We start from the raw sequence: 13,765 nt of genomic DNA, 5'->3' as shown, positions 1-13,765 counted from the left end.
GTCATTCGTTCTAATGTAAATCATTTTTGGTTAAAAAAAAAAAAAAAATTGAAAAAAAGTGACGTTTTCCTCGCTGGCAACTCCTGACACACAAGTCGTCTCCGCCCACCAACACATGGCGAGGCCGACAGAAGCGTACGCGGGAACATGGCTGACCGTTGACTTTGATGTCACTGCTCATGTTTAGTCACCGTCTGTTCCAGCGCGTTAATGCCCCTGGGGAGTGGGGGGGGGGGGGGGGGGGGGGCGCAGGGTGACCGTGTTCTTCCTTTGAAAGGGTGGGTTGTGTCATGTCAGTGGTTAACAATATCCCGGAGACAGCTCTTCTTTGTTCTAGTCATCAAAACTATTAAGTAAAAACATTCCCCGTGTCATTGCTCTGCACAGTCAAACCACATTAGACCTTTTCTGGGGTAAAAATAAAATTAAAATAACTCAAAAAGGACAGCTGGCCCGATTAAAAGTAATATTCAATTATGGCGTGATTAAGTGTTTTAATATTGATACAACGCTGTACAGGAGAGACATCGACAGCATTGTGGACGCCTCAGGAAAACACACGCGTCCAGGCTTCGGTGTTGAAATGGTGGCAAATAACCAAAGACCTGTATGTTGTCAAGTATCTGCACTCCACGTCGGAATGTTGGATAAAAACACTTGGAAAAAGGAAAAGCCAAACGAAGACGCATTTAGGTGCCTTTCTCCACACCGACATGTGGACTCTGTATCCTCGACAAAGCTCCGTTAAGGGTTCTTAACTCTCTTCTCGCTTCATCACCATTTCTTGTGCAATTTGGGGGCGGGGGTGGGGGGGGCACAGGAGACCTGTCGGAGAAGAAGGAGGAAGAGAGCGAGGTGGCACTGATTGAAAAGCAGATGAGTAAGTGGGGGCTCTGATTCTGCTGGCTGGGGGGTGATTGTGGGGGGGGGGGGGTCGCTTTCTCATCCTCGCTTCAAAAGCTCTTTGGAGAAAGTTTGTCAAACTAGATCAGGGGCGTTTGAAACTTGTTTATAAAGTCGTCAGTGAAGGAAGGAAGGAGGCGGAGGAATGTCGTACACTTCAATGGGCCCGACTGGATGGTACAGCTCCCCCCCCCCGCCCTCCCCCCGCTCTCTTCTTCAGTTATGTTGCAGGCGCTGTAAGATGCCATGTTTTTTTTTGACACACCGCTCATGAAAGGATGAGATGGGGGGGAGAGTGAGGGGAGGGGGGTAAGAGCAGGATGCAAGAGATGGAAACGGTTTTTTTCCTACTCTCAAAACCGATGTTGGGTTGGGGGCCGGAGGGGCGGGGGGGTCAAGGCCATTTCCTCGGAGGGACGCGTCCCCCAATCGTCTGCTAACTGTTCGGGCCCCACAAAAGCAAGGTTGCGTTTGTGCGTCTCCCTCGTCTGGCGGCGGTACGCGCCGTGCCCCCGTGCGTCTTTCATTTCCCGTAAACACGGATATCTACTGAGGAGCAGCTCCGCGTCCCTCCCACAACTTCATTTAACCGCCGTCCGTCCGGGCAGTAACGTTGGAACAAAATGAACGTCGCAATATCTGTCGTCATGTGAAAAATGTACCATCGTAGTTTTACAGAAGGGTAGTTCCAAGCACATCACTACTCGGAATACACAAAGTACACGAGAACCAAGTACCGAGGACAGAAGGGCTTGAAGTAGCAACTTCATCATTATGGAACATGGTCGGTCTCCCGGGTCTCTCAGCCTAATTCAGTCCTATAGGAGCCGGGGCCCCTTTAAACTACTAAAGGCTCACAAGCTCTGATGAGAAAAGGCGGCGGCCCTCTAAATCACAGGCCGAGAGCCGGAGCTCCCTCCCGGAGGATCCTGGGATTAGAGAGACGCCGTCATTACGGCCAAACAGAAAGCAAAAAGGGATCCGATCCCCAGTCAGGGGGCTCGTGACCATTGCGACTGCTTGGCACCAAGACACTCGCGTGCCCGGTGCCGGCAGCTCCCTCGGGTCAGGTGGCGGTTTGAAGACGCAATCACATGCAAACTTCAGCCCCTCGACATCTTCTTCAACTCGGGCCGATGGCTGAGCCGGATTCATCCGCCGCCATTTCATTGGATTTCCACATTAAAGAGCCCTCGTGACACGAAGCACTGCTCGGGCTAAAGGATTAGCAGGGCTTCGCCGCCGCCAGACATTTTCCACGCCCCTATGAGCGTAGGGAACCGGAAGAGATGGGAAGCGGCGCTTGCGGCGGAGATTCTCCCCCCGCTGCCACTCATTGTTCCAGAGAAAAAGGAGCATTCATCGCTAGCCGATGAGTTCGGTGTGGAAGCCGAGATGTTTGTTAAGCCGGCGGCAGCTTAACAACGCGTGGCGAGTTCGACGCCTTTTAAACCCCCGGCTAAGTTTTCAACTGGGCCCTCACGATTACGGGGAAGTGATGTCACCAGGATTTTATTAACTCAGCAGAGACAACCGCACGAGTTCTGCAGCAGATCTGCAGGAAAGCTGCATGTGGCTTTAATGGATGAAGTGGTCGTGGTGGGATAAGGGGTCCAGTGGGATCAGGAGTTCCTGAAAATCCCACTTTACTCCCTTAACTGCTAAAGGTGACCAAAGACACTTGACCGCAGGGACCATCTTAGATAAAAAAAAGGGCCTTTATAAGAGCATGTCATAAACCACAGAGCCATTATGATTCCTCCTTTGCAGTGCTGAGTCAAAAGGGAATTCCCAGAACCTCACAATGGGAATCTGCGATGCGCTGGCACAATGCAGCAGTTCCCAAGGAGGTTCTGCATATGCTGATGGGAGTGCCTTTAGATTTAAAGGTCATAAACCAACCAAGTATTGGATGACTTCCAAATTTCCACACACTTTTGCCAATGCATTTTCCCCAAAGAATACGGCTGCCAACCTCACGGTGGCAAAGTCAGCGGGACACCAAAAGCGGAGCACATGGTGTGGGAATCCTTCATGTTTGTGCCAATGGGTCAAGCAGATGTTGAGATATTTGGCAAGAATAGAAGCGAAGAAGATGACCCGCTGGGGACGCCAGAGAAAAACAAACAAAAACAAAACAAAAAACTAATATTTCAGTCATTCGGATTCATCCTCTGGGATAATAAATGTCCAAAACCATAATGGAAATCAATCCAAAAGAAGGAACACGAATCACAGCCTGTTGAAAGTCTCGGGGGAAAGGATTGTTAGACACACTTAAGAGTCTCCTTTGACGGTTGGACACGTTTCCTTTGTCACCCACTTTTTTCCCCAACATCTTTATTTTAATTCGTTCGTTTTTTAGTTTAAAAAAAAATAAATACATGAGGCATAACCCGAAGCCCCATGGGGAAAATACTCCAGCTCCGCACCATTTCCTCCAATTACCCAATGTGTCTCTCCCCGACATTTCTCCTTGACTTTCCTGTACTGGTTCCCATTTTGAGAGCCGTCTGGCCTCAGTGGAAATGACAAGCCAGGTCGGTTTCCTCTCTCCTAAAACGCCATGTGCAACTCAGGGCCACATGCCGACAACCTGAGTCTGAATGGGTTTTTTTTTAAACTTCTTCGGTTCAAAAACAATAACATAATTCCTCAACTGCAGCCACAGAAATGACCGTAGGTTTAAATCAACGGCCTCCGATTCGTTACAAACGTCATCGTTTAACTGCAGAGCGGCGAGCATTGCCTTGCTGGAGTATATAGAATATATAGAATAAACTCTGTATGAAGAAGTGAAGCCGGTGTGGAGGATAAACACGCTCTCCTGAGGTGTGATGAATTCATATTCCCACCACACGCAGCTGCTGGTCCGAGGCCGGATCAAACGGCATCGGACGCGGATGTTTTTCGCATCGGTGCGGCTGCACTCGACGTCGACCCGCCGCGCCGGGCCGGGCCGGGCCTGACCCGGCTGCGTGCGCGCGTGTCGATGCACGCGGACGACAAACAGAACTTTGTTGTGCCGGGTCGTTGTTGTCCGTCGTGTCGAATATCCTTTCTCCTTCTCCGCGTCCTCCCCTCTCCCCCGCCTGAATGCAGACATGAAAAGCCACGGCTATTACAGCCAAGACATGCTCGGTTTTATATTTAACAGTGCGGGTAAAGGCCGATGGTCGGGGAAGGGGGGGGGCAGGGACTTCAAAGCACGTTTTCAGAATGGGATTTTCAGCTTAAATCTGCAGAAGAAAAAAAACAAAAAAAACCTCATCACTGAGAGCCGGCATTATTTTTGTCTCCCAAGACAAGCGCTCGCCTTGGCCGTGTCAACAACGCAAACTATGATGAAAGGTGTACGTGAACGGCTGTAACGGGGGGGGGGGGGGGGGGCGTAAAGCAGCCAAGCGAGCTCTGGCCTCTATGTGCGATCACTTGCAACACTTGCTTCCACACAATCGCTAAGTAGCACGACTTCCGGAACAAACTGCGAAACGTTCCGATCCAGAATTCCATCACAGACGGAAGCTATCAGGTATGCCGGGGGGGGGGGGGCGCTCACAGTGCTGTACGCCTCCTCGCTGTGTGCAGGCTGTGGGCCCTGATCAGCCACCAGGGGTCCGTTCCCCCCAAAACTCGGCTTGGAAATCTACAGAGAAAAAGAGGGAGGAGGAGGGAGGGGGGGGGGGGGGGGGTCGGGAGGGGAGTGTTAGGCGGTGAGGTGACTGGAGAGTTCAAAGACAACGCAAAGGGAGGGAGACTTACCGGAGAGAAGGGGATGGGGTTCCCTCGCAAATACCTGGGGCTTTCAATCTGAAAGAGTAAATAGAAGGACTTTAGACCCCCCCCCCCTTAGACACAATGTGGGGGCCACATCGAACCACAGCCGCGGTGCCTGCCGTCTGTTTTGGAAAGACAGAATGGGTCGGGCTACTTCGAGGTATTGTGTGTGTGTGTGTGTGTGTGTGTGTGTGTGTGTGTGTGTGTGTGTGTGTGGTCGCCTCCGCCGTACTGACGGGGCCCTTTCGTCAACACCCGGGACCACAAATCTGTAAGCTATCCCAAACCTGCTAAGCTGGAACACAAAGGGGGGGTCACGCTCCAAATGGCTGCGCGGCATTCACATCACCGCGGCCCGCTGACTGTGAAACAAACTACACAAGCGTCTCGCCCTTGACAACTTGCCACTTTCCTACCGCTAGTTGACATCTGCTTGTGGCCCCGTTATGTTTCACACCGCCACGCGGGTTTCCCCGTCCCCTCGAAGGGCCAACTAGCGGTGAGATTGCGGCCTTTTGAAAAAAGCGCGCGGAAAACAGCTCTGCGGCAAGTCTCTTTTAGCGCTGGGACGAAGGAGGAGAAGAAGGAGGAGGACGCGCAGGAGGCGGAGGAGGAGAAGAAGGAGGAGGACGAGGGCTGCGGCTAAATGAAAAGGATTTAATGTTGTGAGGTGGCGCAGCCCACACACACACACACACACACACACACACAGAGGCGATCAAGAAGGAACAGAACCTGAAACGACCTCCGAGCACGGCAACAAAATGGTTACAGATACTGTACGAGGATGAAGTCGCGACCTGTTGCTTCGGGGTGAGCGGTGACAAGCGGGGGAAACAGGCGACGGCAGCTCTGCCGCGAGACTTACTGTAGGTAGATGTGATGCGGGTAAAAATAGCTCAGGCATTTTGTACTACAAGCTCTCAACAAAAGGAGACATCCGGCTCGACTTCAATCCGATTTACTGCGATCTGACAAACGACGTGAACATTGCAGATAGTAACAAACACACGACCACTTGAGGTAGTCTCCATCAACGGTGTGTGCCGCATTGTGTGGGCAATGGAGTAGTTGATTATGGTCCTGGGAAACCAAAAAAAGAAGAAAAAAAAAAGAAACCACTGTGTTTACCAAGCGATGAATAAATCAATATCACTCAAAACTAGTGGAAAACAACAAGCAGTAAAGCAACAATGGATGTTCTCTCTCTTCATACCACAGACAGCACCGTCATTAGACGTGATTGAGCACGGCCCACAGGGCGAGGGAGACACCGGGGCTAAATACAGTGGTGGGATGCTGGCACAGCAGTGCGATGCGGGGGGCAGTGAGGGGAGTCGGGGGGGCCCACATAGCAGCCGGGCCCCTCTGTCTGCTTCTCAAGCAATTTGCCGTCTGCTGTCCAGCCACCTTGCTACACACACACTTTTTATTCCATTAGGGGGGGATGAAGAAGCCGATACGGAGCTCTTCAGAAGGTCTAAAGCTAAAAGATGCTCTCGATAGATCGGCGCTCGGCCGCGCTCAAACGTTCGTTGGAGCCGTGGCTCTTTGAAGCCGCGCATCTGTAAGAACTTCTGTAAACTTGAAGGGGGTGGGGGGGGGTGGGACAGAACATCTGTTGATTTGAAAGATGCAGGCTTGCGTTGCCAGGCCGGGCCTCTTATCAGCGCCTCAGCACGGACGAGCGCAGAGGCGGGTGCTCTCACGCGTCTGCCGATAAGATACCTCGGATTACCCGAGAAGTCAAAGGGAGCGAGAGCAACACGGGGAGAGTAGGAGAGACAAACAGAAAGGGGGGGGGGGGGGTCAGGCTAAGGAAAACATGTGACAGCATCGTGGGGGAAAGGACAGATGCAATAAGCAGAAGAAGAAGAAGAAGAAGAAAAAAAAAAAAGAGCGACTCAAGGTCATGCCGCTGAGGAGATAGGAAAGGAATAAGGGCATATGGGAGAGATGAGGGCAGAGTGCTTATCGAGCCACGTCCCGGTGCACTCCAGCCTGAGCAGATAAGAGCGGCGCACTCATCTTCAAATACCCCGGTCCGTGCGACCCTTCTCCCACCCTACAACAGCGACTAACTGCGTAAAGGAAGTGGTTTCAAGAGGCTTTTAACCCCCCCCCCCCCCTTTGTTTAAAAGGAGCATCGTCGCCCTATTGATTCGGCGGAAAATTGACCCGCTTTAAGTGGCCATGAGCGGCAGCATGATGACAGCTGCAGGTAACCGAGGCGCTCGAGGCGTGTGCCCCCCCCCCACCCCGGACTCACCCCCAAGTTCCAGCTGTTGAGACGAGCCTCCAGGTCCCTGTCATCGGGAGACGCATCTGCATTCAGCTCCGCTTCCACCTGAAAAAAACGAAACAAAAACAACAAACAATAAAAGCGCAAGTGTATAAACAGAGGAAAGGAAATGAAGTTGTAAATCAGAGGCGGGAAACTAATGATTTCTCTGATTGGCCCTAGGTAGCAAACAGAAGACCACAATGGAGGTTATCTTTTTGACAGAACTCTGTTTTGATTCTCCTTGGCAACAACAAATCTTTTTTTTTCTTTTTCTAAAAGCTTACAGATCTACAGTTCAGCCACATGCGTTCTCCTCCCGCACTAACAGCCTTCTGCTCCCTCTTCATCTCCACATCTCCTCCGCCCTTTGCTCCCCAGTTACCATCCAGATGTTTGGCGGTTCTAGGCCTGTCGCGATATGCGATAAATTGACTCATCGAAAAATCGAGTGCAATCATTTTCGGTGCTGCGATATTTATTTTACATATGAACTCCACCAACATTTAAGTTAATCGCGCCTCTGCCTGCAGCCACGGAGGGTTTTATTTACTTATTGACGTTCTTTGTACTTGTATTACGCAATAAATAAAAATCGCAATAAATGTTATATCGTGACAGCCATAGGTGGTTCCACATCATTTCCGTTATGCAGTGGGTTCCGCAAGAGGGGCGTGTGCGGCTTAACCGCCCGCAGCCTTGTCCCCCCCTTTGTTACAGCGTGCCTCCGGATTTGTTTCATACAGTTACAACTCCAATGCTTCCAGGGGCTCTGTTGATCCAAGATCACTTTACTCAAGTCGGAGCCGGGCGGCAGGGTTGAAATGGGGAGGGGAGAGGGGGGGGGGGTATCTAATATGGTTTGAAGGCAGCGATAGGGAAAGGAGAGCTTGTTTGGTTTGATTAGGATCCGGTGCTGTGTGGACTTTTGGGTGTGCCGCACTGAGGAGTCGACGAATGAATAGCTAGAAATCAAATGCGCCCCCCCGCCCTCTCTCTCTGATTAAAAAGGTATTACGGCCCCGGGGCCTCGCCCCCGTACAAACAGAGCGAATGTTTCATTTCGAGCGTGCGGGGTCAGCGGGCCGCTCAAAGCGGTGCGTCTCTGCATTGATGAGCGCGAGCGGCGCCTCGAATGCTTTTGGGTCACCGACGCGCTGACTAACGCTTCCAAAGATTTATGGTGCTTGGGTGACAGATTTGGGGCCCTGAAGGCATATTTCTAAATCGGCCCCTTGGCAGTCTGACTTTTCAGCCAAACTTAGAACAGGGCCAGAACACAAAGTCTTCTCAGTAGAACTGAATATCAATTCTACAGCACCAAAACTGAACATTCCAATCTTCATAAAATGGGGAAGTTTCGTCCAGGTGCACCTGATTAGCGGTCAGCTGTGTGTGTGTGTGTGTGTGTGTGTGTGTGTGTGTGTGTTATCATCAAATGGACCATGATCACAACCATTAGCTGCATTTGTGCCACTCGAACTCTTATGAGTTGCGGGGGAATTCCTCTGGCTTCATGGGGAATTGAGCTCAAGAGTTTCCAATTGCTGCTTGACACTGAAGAACACTGCGGCCCCTATTTGTACTGGCCCCGGCGGGTCCGCTGGTAATGCTTCAATGTGTCATCACGGCTACCTAGAAATCTGAAAACCAAACTTGTTGACTCTTAAAGGGACAGTATACACCCAAATCAAACACATGCTTCTTTAACGCTTACCTGAAGTGTGTCAGTGAAATTTGAGTTTTATCAAATCTAGATTGTTTTGTCGGGTATTATCGATAAAAAAACGAAACTGTAGAAAACGTGTGTATCTTCGACATCGAGGTGAACCGTCCTTTTAAAAAGGAGAAAGGCATGAAAGGTCGTCCTGGGTGACGGTCTGAAACATGGCGGCGAACTGACCCTCCCGGCGCCGTGTTTCTGTGACCGTTTGTGTGGACTGGAGGACAACGGTCCCGGTGGAGTCCTCTCCTCGTACAGTCGTCTCCTGGAAGGGCAAAAAAGAAAGAAAAAGTAAGACACAAAGAGTGGGAGCAGGTTACCCTCCAGTACAACGTGTGCGACTGCTTTGTGATGTGATGTGCATGTGAATGTGCTGGCGTAGGCAGCCCGCTTCGCTATTTACACAGATCAACATCTGGCATTGGTTGCATGGTTTGTGGTGCGTGTTTCATGCCATCTGAACAATAAACGTCTCCGCCATTCATCACTGTCTCCACGGACGTCCTGCAGGGCACGCGCACGCACACACACACACACACACACACACCTCAAATCACCGTCTCATCATGTCCGGCTCCATCATGGTTTAAACAAGGAGCTTAACAGGGGGAAACTGATTATATTCACTGGCACACAAACTTCTCATTTGACTACACACACCATCACAAAAGGAATAACTGAGCTCACTATCTCATTAAGCGCAGTCACATGAGACACTAATGGCCCACTAATGCTAATTGAATGAAGATGTGAAAGGAGACGGAAGAATGTGGAACATCTAATAAAAGAAGAAAAAAAAAAACGAAAGAAAATGCTGTCGTCTACCAGAGACATCAAATTGCGCTCTAGAGGGACCGTTTCACGCTCCACACGGAGCCCGTGGGTGCTCCTTTTCTGCCGTGTAATCATTTTAAGGGATTGTGGAACCATCGATGTTTCTGGAAGGACTGCTTGAAGGTAGAACAGGAAGGATAACAGTATTCGTCTTCATCTTATTCCTCAAATCCCTCAATTTAGGGAACACTTCCTCGAGAGAGGAAGGAGGTCTCAAATATACTGCTACGTTCCTGAAAGATGTAGCTCTCTAGAATTGTTGGTGTTGTTTAGAAGAACGCATCGATCGTGACGGTAGGATATTTGTGATAACAGAAGTGTGTGCAGCGGCCTGAATATTTATGCTGGAGCTGTATATTATTACATAATAATTACATTGTAAAGTTGATGTCATTGGGCGGTGGGACGTCCACTCAAATACCCGTCCCAGTGACGTTCAATGGGTTGTAATTAATGTGTTATAAACGTATTAATTGAAACCATGACTGAGGTCAACACGCAGTGTCTCCAAAAGACAAGAGGTCCTAATAGAATTACAGTCAAAAAAGAAAATCAAAGACCAACACAATTATTTATTTTTGATAACACGGAGTTTCATCATTGTACTACTAGTGCATAGTTAATAATGAAAGTTTAAATTTAAATAAAACCCCGTACTGTGTACTCACTCACTCCTCTCTCACATACTGGTTTGTCTGTGCACACTTACTCAAACACACGCTTGTGCACACACCTGCATGCACAAGCTCATGCAGCCATGAAACTTGGCTAAGCGAGCCAAGCTTTGCAATCTTGGGCCTCTAAGTCAACAGGTGGATGAGGATAATTGAATCAGATGTGTCTGGAGTCGGAGGCCCAGAGATCAAAGCGGTGGCAAGCCAAGCCAGAGCCACACACACACACACACACACACACACACACACACACACACACACACACACACACACACACACACGCACACACACACGAAAATGAGAACACCATGTAGAGCCTCTGAAGCTGCAGCTTGGCTGATTAAAGCAGCCTGACACCCACACCCCTCCCTGACCCCCAGGTGCCCAGCCAGTGGACGCGGGTCTCAGCCCCAGGAAGGCCGTCTGACCTTGGGACACAAAAATCTCTCCGCCCCGGCGCTCCCTCCACCAGACGCATACCCTCGCTGACAGCCCTGGCTCCCGTCCCACCCCCACCCTCCGTCCCCCCTCCCCAACGGCGTCCTCGCTCTGAGTCGGTGCTACAGACAAAGCAGTGGCTCCACCTTGTGGTTAAACGAGGCAGCGCCAGGGAAAACGCGTGGTGGAATTTGCTCAGGGCGTTTTGCACTAATGACGTTACCGTAGATTATCCGATAAAGAACACACAAGTTACAACACACACATACATACTTTCACTCATGTGTGAAACCAAAGTAACACTCTGCTGTGTGTGGGGGGGGGGGGCAGGTGGGGGGGGGGGGGTAGTTTGTACTATCACTTGAATGCAAGCTGTAGCATTAATTATGCAAATAACCGCAGGCCTTTTTGGTCATTTTGGCCTCACTACTAGAGCTCAAGTCGTAATTAAAGAAAGTCTATAGGCAGCTTAAGGTGATTATAATTAATTGATCCAAACAGTTATGATTTAAAAAACAAACATTTAACAAACCAAACAAAGGGCAGTTGTGTCAGCTTCGCTCTCGAGGGAGAAGCGTATGGTGGCATTTTAAAATGTACTTAAAGCTGATCGCGTTCACAGAGTTAATATGTGTTAGGAGACGTCCTAATAATAATGACACACGTTCTACAAGCCCCGTAAGTCAAATAGGAATCATACGGCAGCGTGTTCCGTTTCTCACCCAGTGCCCTGCTGGATGTTAAGCTCTTTACCGCACTTACAGTCCTCACTTTTTATTATGCTAATGACCATCTCAAGCCAGCGGGCTCTGATTTGCGTTTCTCTGTTAATTGGAACCAAAACCCCCCCCCAAAAAACTCAGAGCCATTGCTAACAACGCTTTGTCGAGCCCCTGCAGTGTTGAAGGAGTTCACACGGGTGTGTTAAAACGATGAAATGTATTTATGAGACTTCTTTTTTTTTTTTGCAGGTGCACACTTTGTGAGCTCACAGACAACTGGTCCAGATCTAAGCGGCGCCTTTCTAAACCGTACAGGAATAGAAATCAGACTATTTAAGAAACTAGCTGGGAAGGTGTAAGAAGAAGGAAAAAAAAGAAAAAAAAGGAGCGTATCATAACAGAAGGACGGATACAGAATAACGGTTCCTCATCCCCTCCTGCTGTTTTGAAGTGCGTCTCTTTGAAAAGTCGGAACGGACAGCTCGGACAGACTGACGCAACAACTTGGCAATGGTTCTTTTGGCTCCTCAGATAGCCGCTGAGCAAATACGATGGCCCGTCAGTCAGGGAAGCTGTGTGAATCCAGCTCCACGGGCACGTTCAATTAGAGTCTGAAACAATAACCTAAGACTGCTTGTCTAAATATCTTATGAGTTATGCAGAGGTAGCGATCTATATACATTTATATATATATATATTTCAACTTTTGTTAAACATGTATTTGTGCAGACACATACAACTATAGGTGAGGACCCCTTACCGCTGAGTGTTTATTATTTAAACGTGTGCTGTCAGCCACTGCAGTGTAGTTCATTCACTTCACTGATAAACCTGGACTACGTCAATAATCGCAATATAACTGTCGGACTTCTGTGTCTTTATGTTTCTTGTGTTTTTCAGTCGCTAAAGAGACTTTTAAAAGATCTGGTTGTTTAAATCAGTTTTTCATTGAAAGTTAAAAATAAAAATAAAAAAAATGTAATTTAAGTAGGCGGGTTGGACCCCCAACTTGGTCTAAAAACGCACAGCGGATGTAAGAAGGGAGATGAATACAACTATCCAGGAACAGTATGAAAAACAACACGCCCAGGTGTAACAGACCCGTGACACATTGGAGAAGCGAAGCCTACTCTTAAAAAGAGGCGTGTGCAGTGGGATTGTACCTGTGGTGAGCTGCGATAGGAGTGGAACTGACTCTGTCTTTAAGCAGGCTGGCAGTCAAACAGTCATCAGAGTAGCCCCCCAGCTCCCCCGTCACCCAGTCGGGCAGACCTGCATTGCTCTGCTCCTCTGATCCACCTCGCAGTGGTTCATCAAAGTAGATCGACTAAGAAGGAAAAAGAGAGAGAAGAGTTGGTTTGAGTATTTACAAAACATCGCCATGTTGACTGAATCAGTTTCGATTGGAGGTCGCAACGCCTGTTAGAATCCTCAGACCGGCGTCCAAGCCCGGTTAGGGAGAGGGTCTCGATGGAGGTACGAGGCGGATGGGCAAGACCAATACAGACAGACCCCGGGTGTGGATTTGACCCGAGTCCCCTTGTCGGTCTGAAATTCTTTATGAGTGACCCTAAACCAACTGGGGTTGAACCGAGCGGTCCTCCTCACCACGTAAGTAGGGAGCGCCTTGAGGCCGCCGGGCTCGGGTCTGCTGGTGAACGGCCTCTCCAAGACTCCTCTTTTGAGCATGTGAAGGAGCAACCGGGCGTGCATGTTGCGGTTCTTACGACCCGTCACGCCCGCGCCACACGAGGCCGGGTCACACAGCTTCTTCACCCACGCTGCACATTGCTGGCGCTCTGCGGGCGAGGGAGGAGAGAGACAGAGGGGATAAGCCACAGGGAATTTAAAAAAAAAAAAGGCATGGATGGATTATCTTGTCTGATGACATTCATTCCGGAAACAAGAGATGAAAATGTTCTCCACCTGTCTTGCTGGGGTGTTTGAGGACATACGGCTTCATGTCCAACAGGAAATGGTCAAACTCAGTGTCCAGCCGCTCCCATGAGTGTTGGTCTTGGCTCATGGTGTCCTGAAGGGATGAATGAATGGATCAAAAAGGTAAACAAGAGGCTGACTCCAGTGGTCAGCGTGGCCTCTGCTAGCTAGCTACATTGGCTGAATCGGACTGAGAGGGGGGGACCAGCTAGCTGGACATAAGAGGACAGGCACGGAGACATAGTGTCACGTAATGGCAGCACAGGATGCCATGATAACCGGCGAATAACTACCCGGCTCGCCAACTAGCAAGCTAACGTTAACTAATAACGAACGTTAGCATTAACGTCACTTCATCGAGTGAGACTGCAGCTAATGTGAAGCTTTAGCGAACGAGCTAAAGCGCATTTATTTCACAGACATCCGCAAACAGACCGGTTACTGTTGGTGTAGACGTTAAATAACGTAAAAAAGC

At 49.6% G+C, this 13,765-nt stretch overlaps 1 protein-coding gene across 15 annotated transcripts in view; it reads right to left on the bottom strand.

Annotated features, from left to right (window-relative positions):
* The window catches only part of cep112 (centrosomal protein 112), a 75,561-nt gene that overhangs the window by 61,233 nt on the left and 563 nt on the right, over positions 1-13,765 (bottom strand). For 10 of the 15 annotated variants that reach the window (XR_013451323.1, XR_013451322.1, XM_040191793.2 and 7 more), the window contains exons 2-8: positions 13,279-13,384; positions 12,961-13,151; positions 12,516-12,679; positions 8,865-8,949; positions 6,950-7,027; positions 4,666-4,713; positions 4,463-4,549 (exon numbers count right to left, since the gene is read on the bottom strand). Coding sequence is in view for 13 of the 15 variants with exons in the window: in XM_040191793.2 (XP_040047727.2) it covers positions 4,463-4,549; positions 4,666-4,713; positions 6,950-7,027; positions 8,865-8,949; positions 12,516-12,679; positions 12,961-13,151; positions 13,279-13,378 (753 nt within the window). In the remaining 2 variants the exon portion in view is untranslated. The remainder of the gene's footprint in view (positions 1-4,462; positions 4,550-4,665; positions 4,714-6,949; positions 7,028-8,864; positions 8,950-12,515; positions 12,680-12,960; positions 13,152-13,278; positions 13,385-13,765) is intronic. The other 5 variants (XM_078083821.1, XM_078083825.1, XM_078083826.1 and 2 more) reach the window with 1 other exon arrangement.

This window comes from Gasterosteus aculeatus, chromosome 11 (genome assembly GCF_964276395.1).
Source record: "Gasterosteus aculeatus chromosome 11, fGasAcu3.hap1.1, whole genome shotgun sequence".
NCBI lineage: Eukaryota > Metazoa > Chordata > Actinopteri > Perciformes > Gasterosteidae > Gasterosteus > Gasterosteus aculeatus.
The sequence above is the reverse complement of the archived record's forward strand: the minus strand, read 5'-3'. Positions and strand labels throughout refer to the sequence as shown.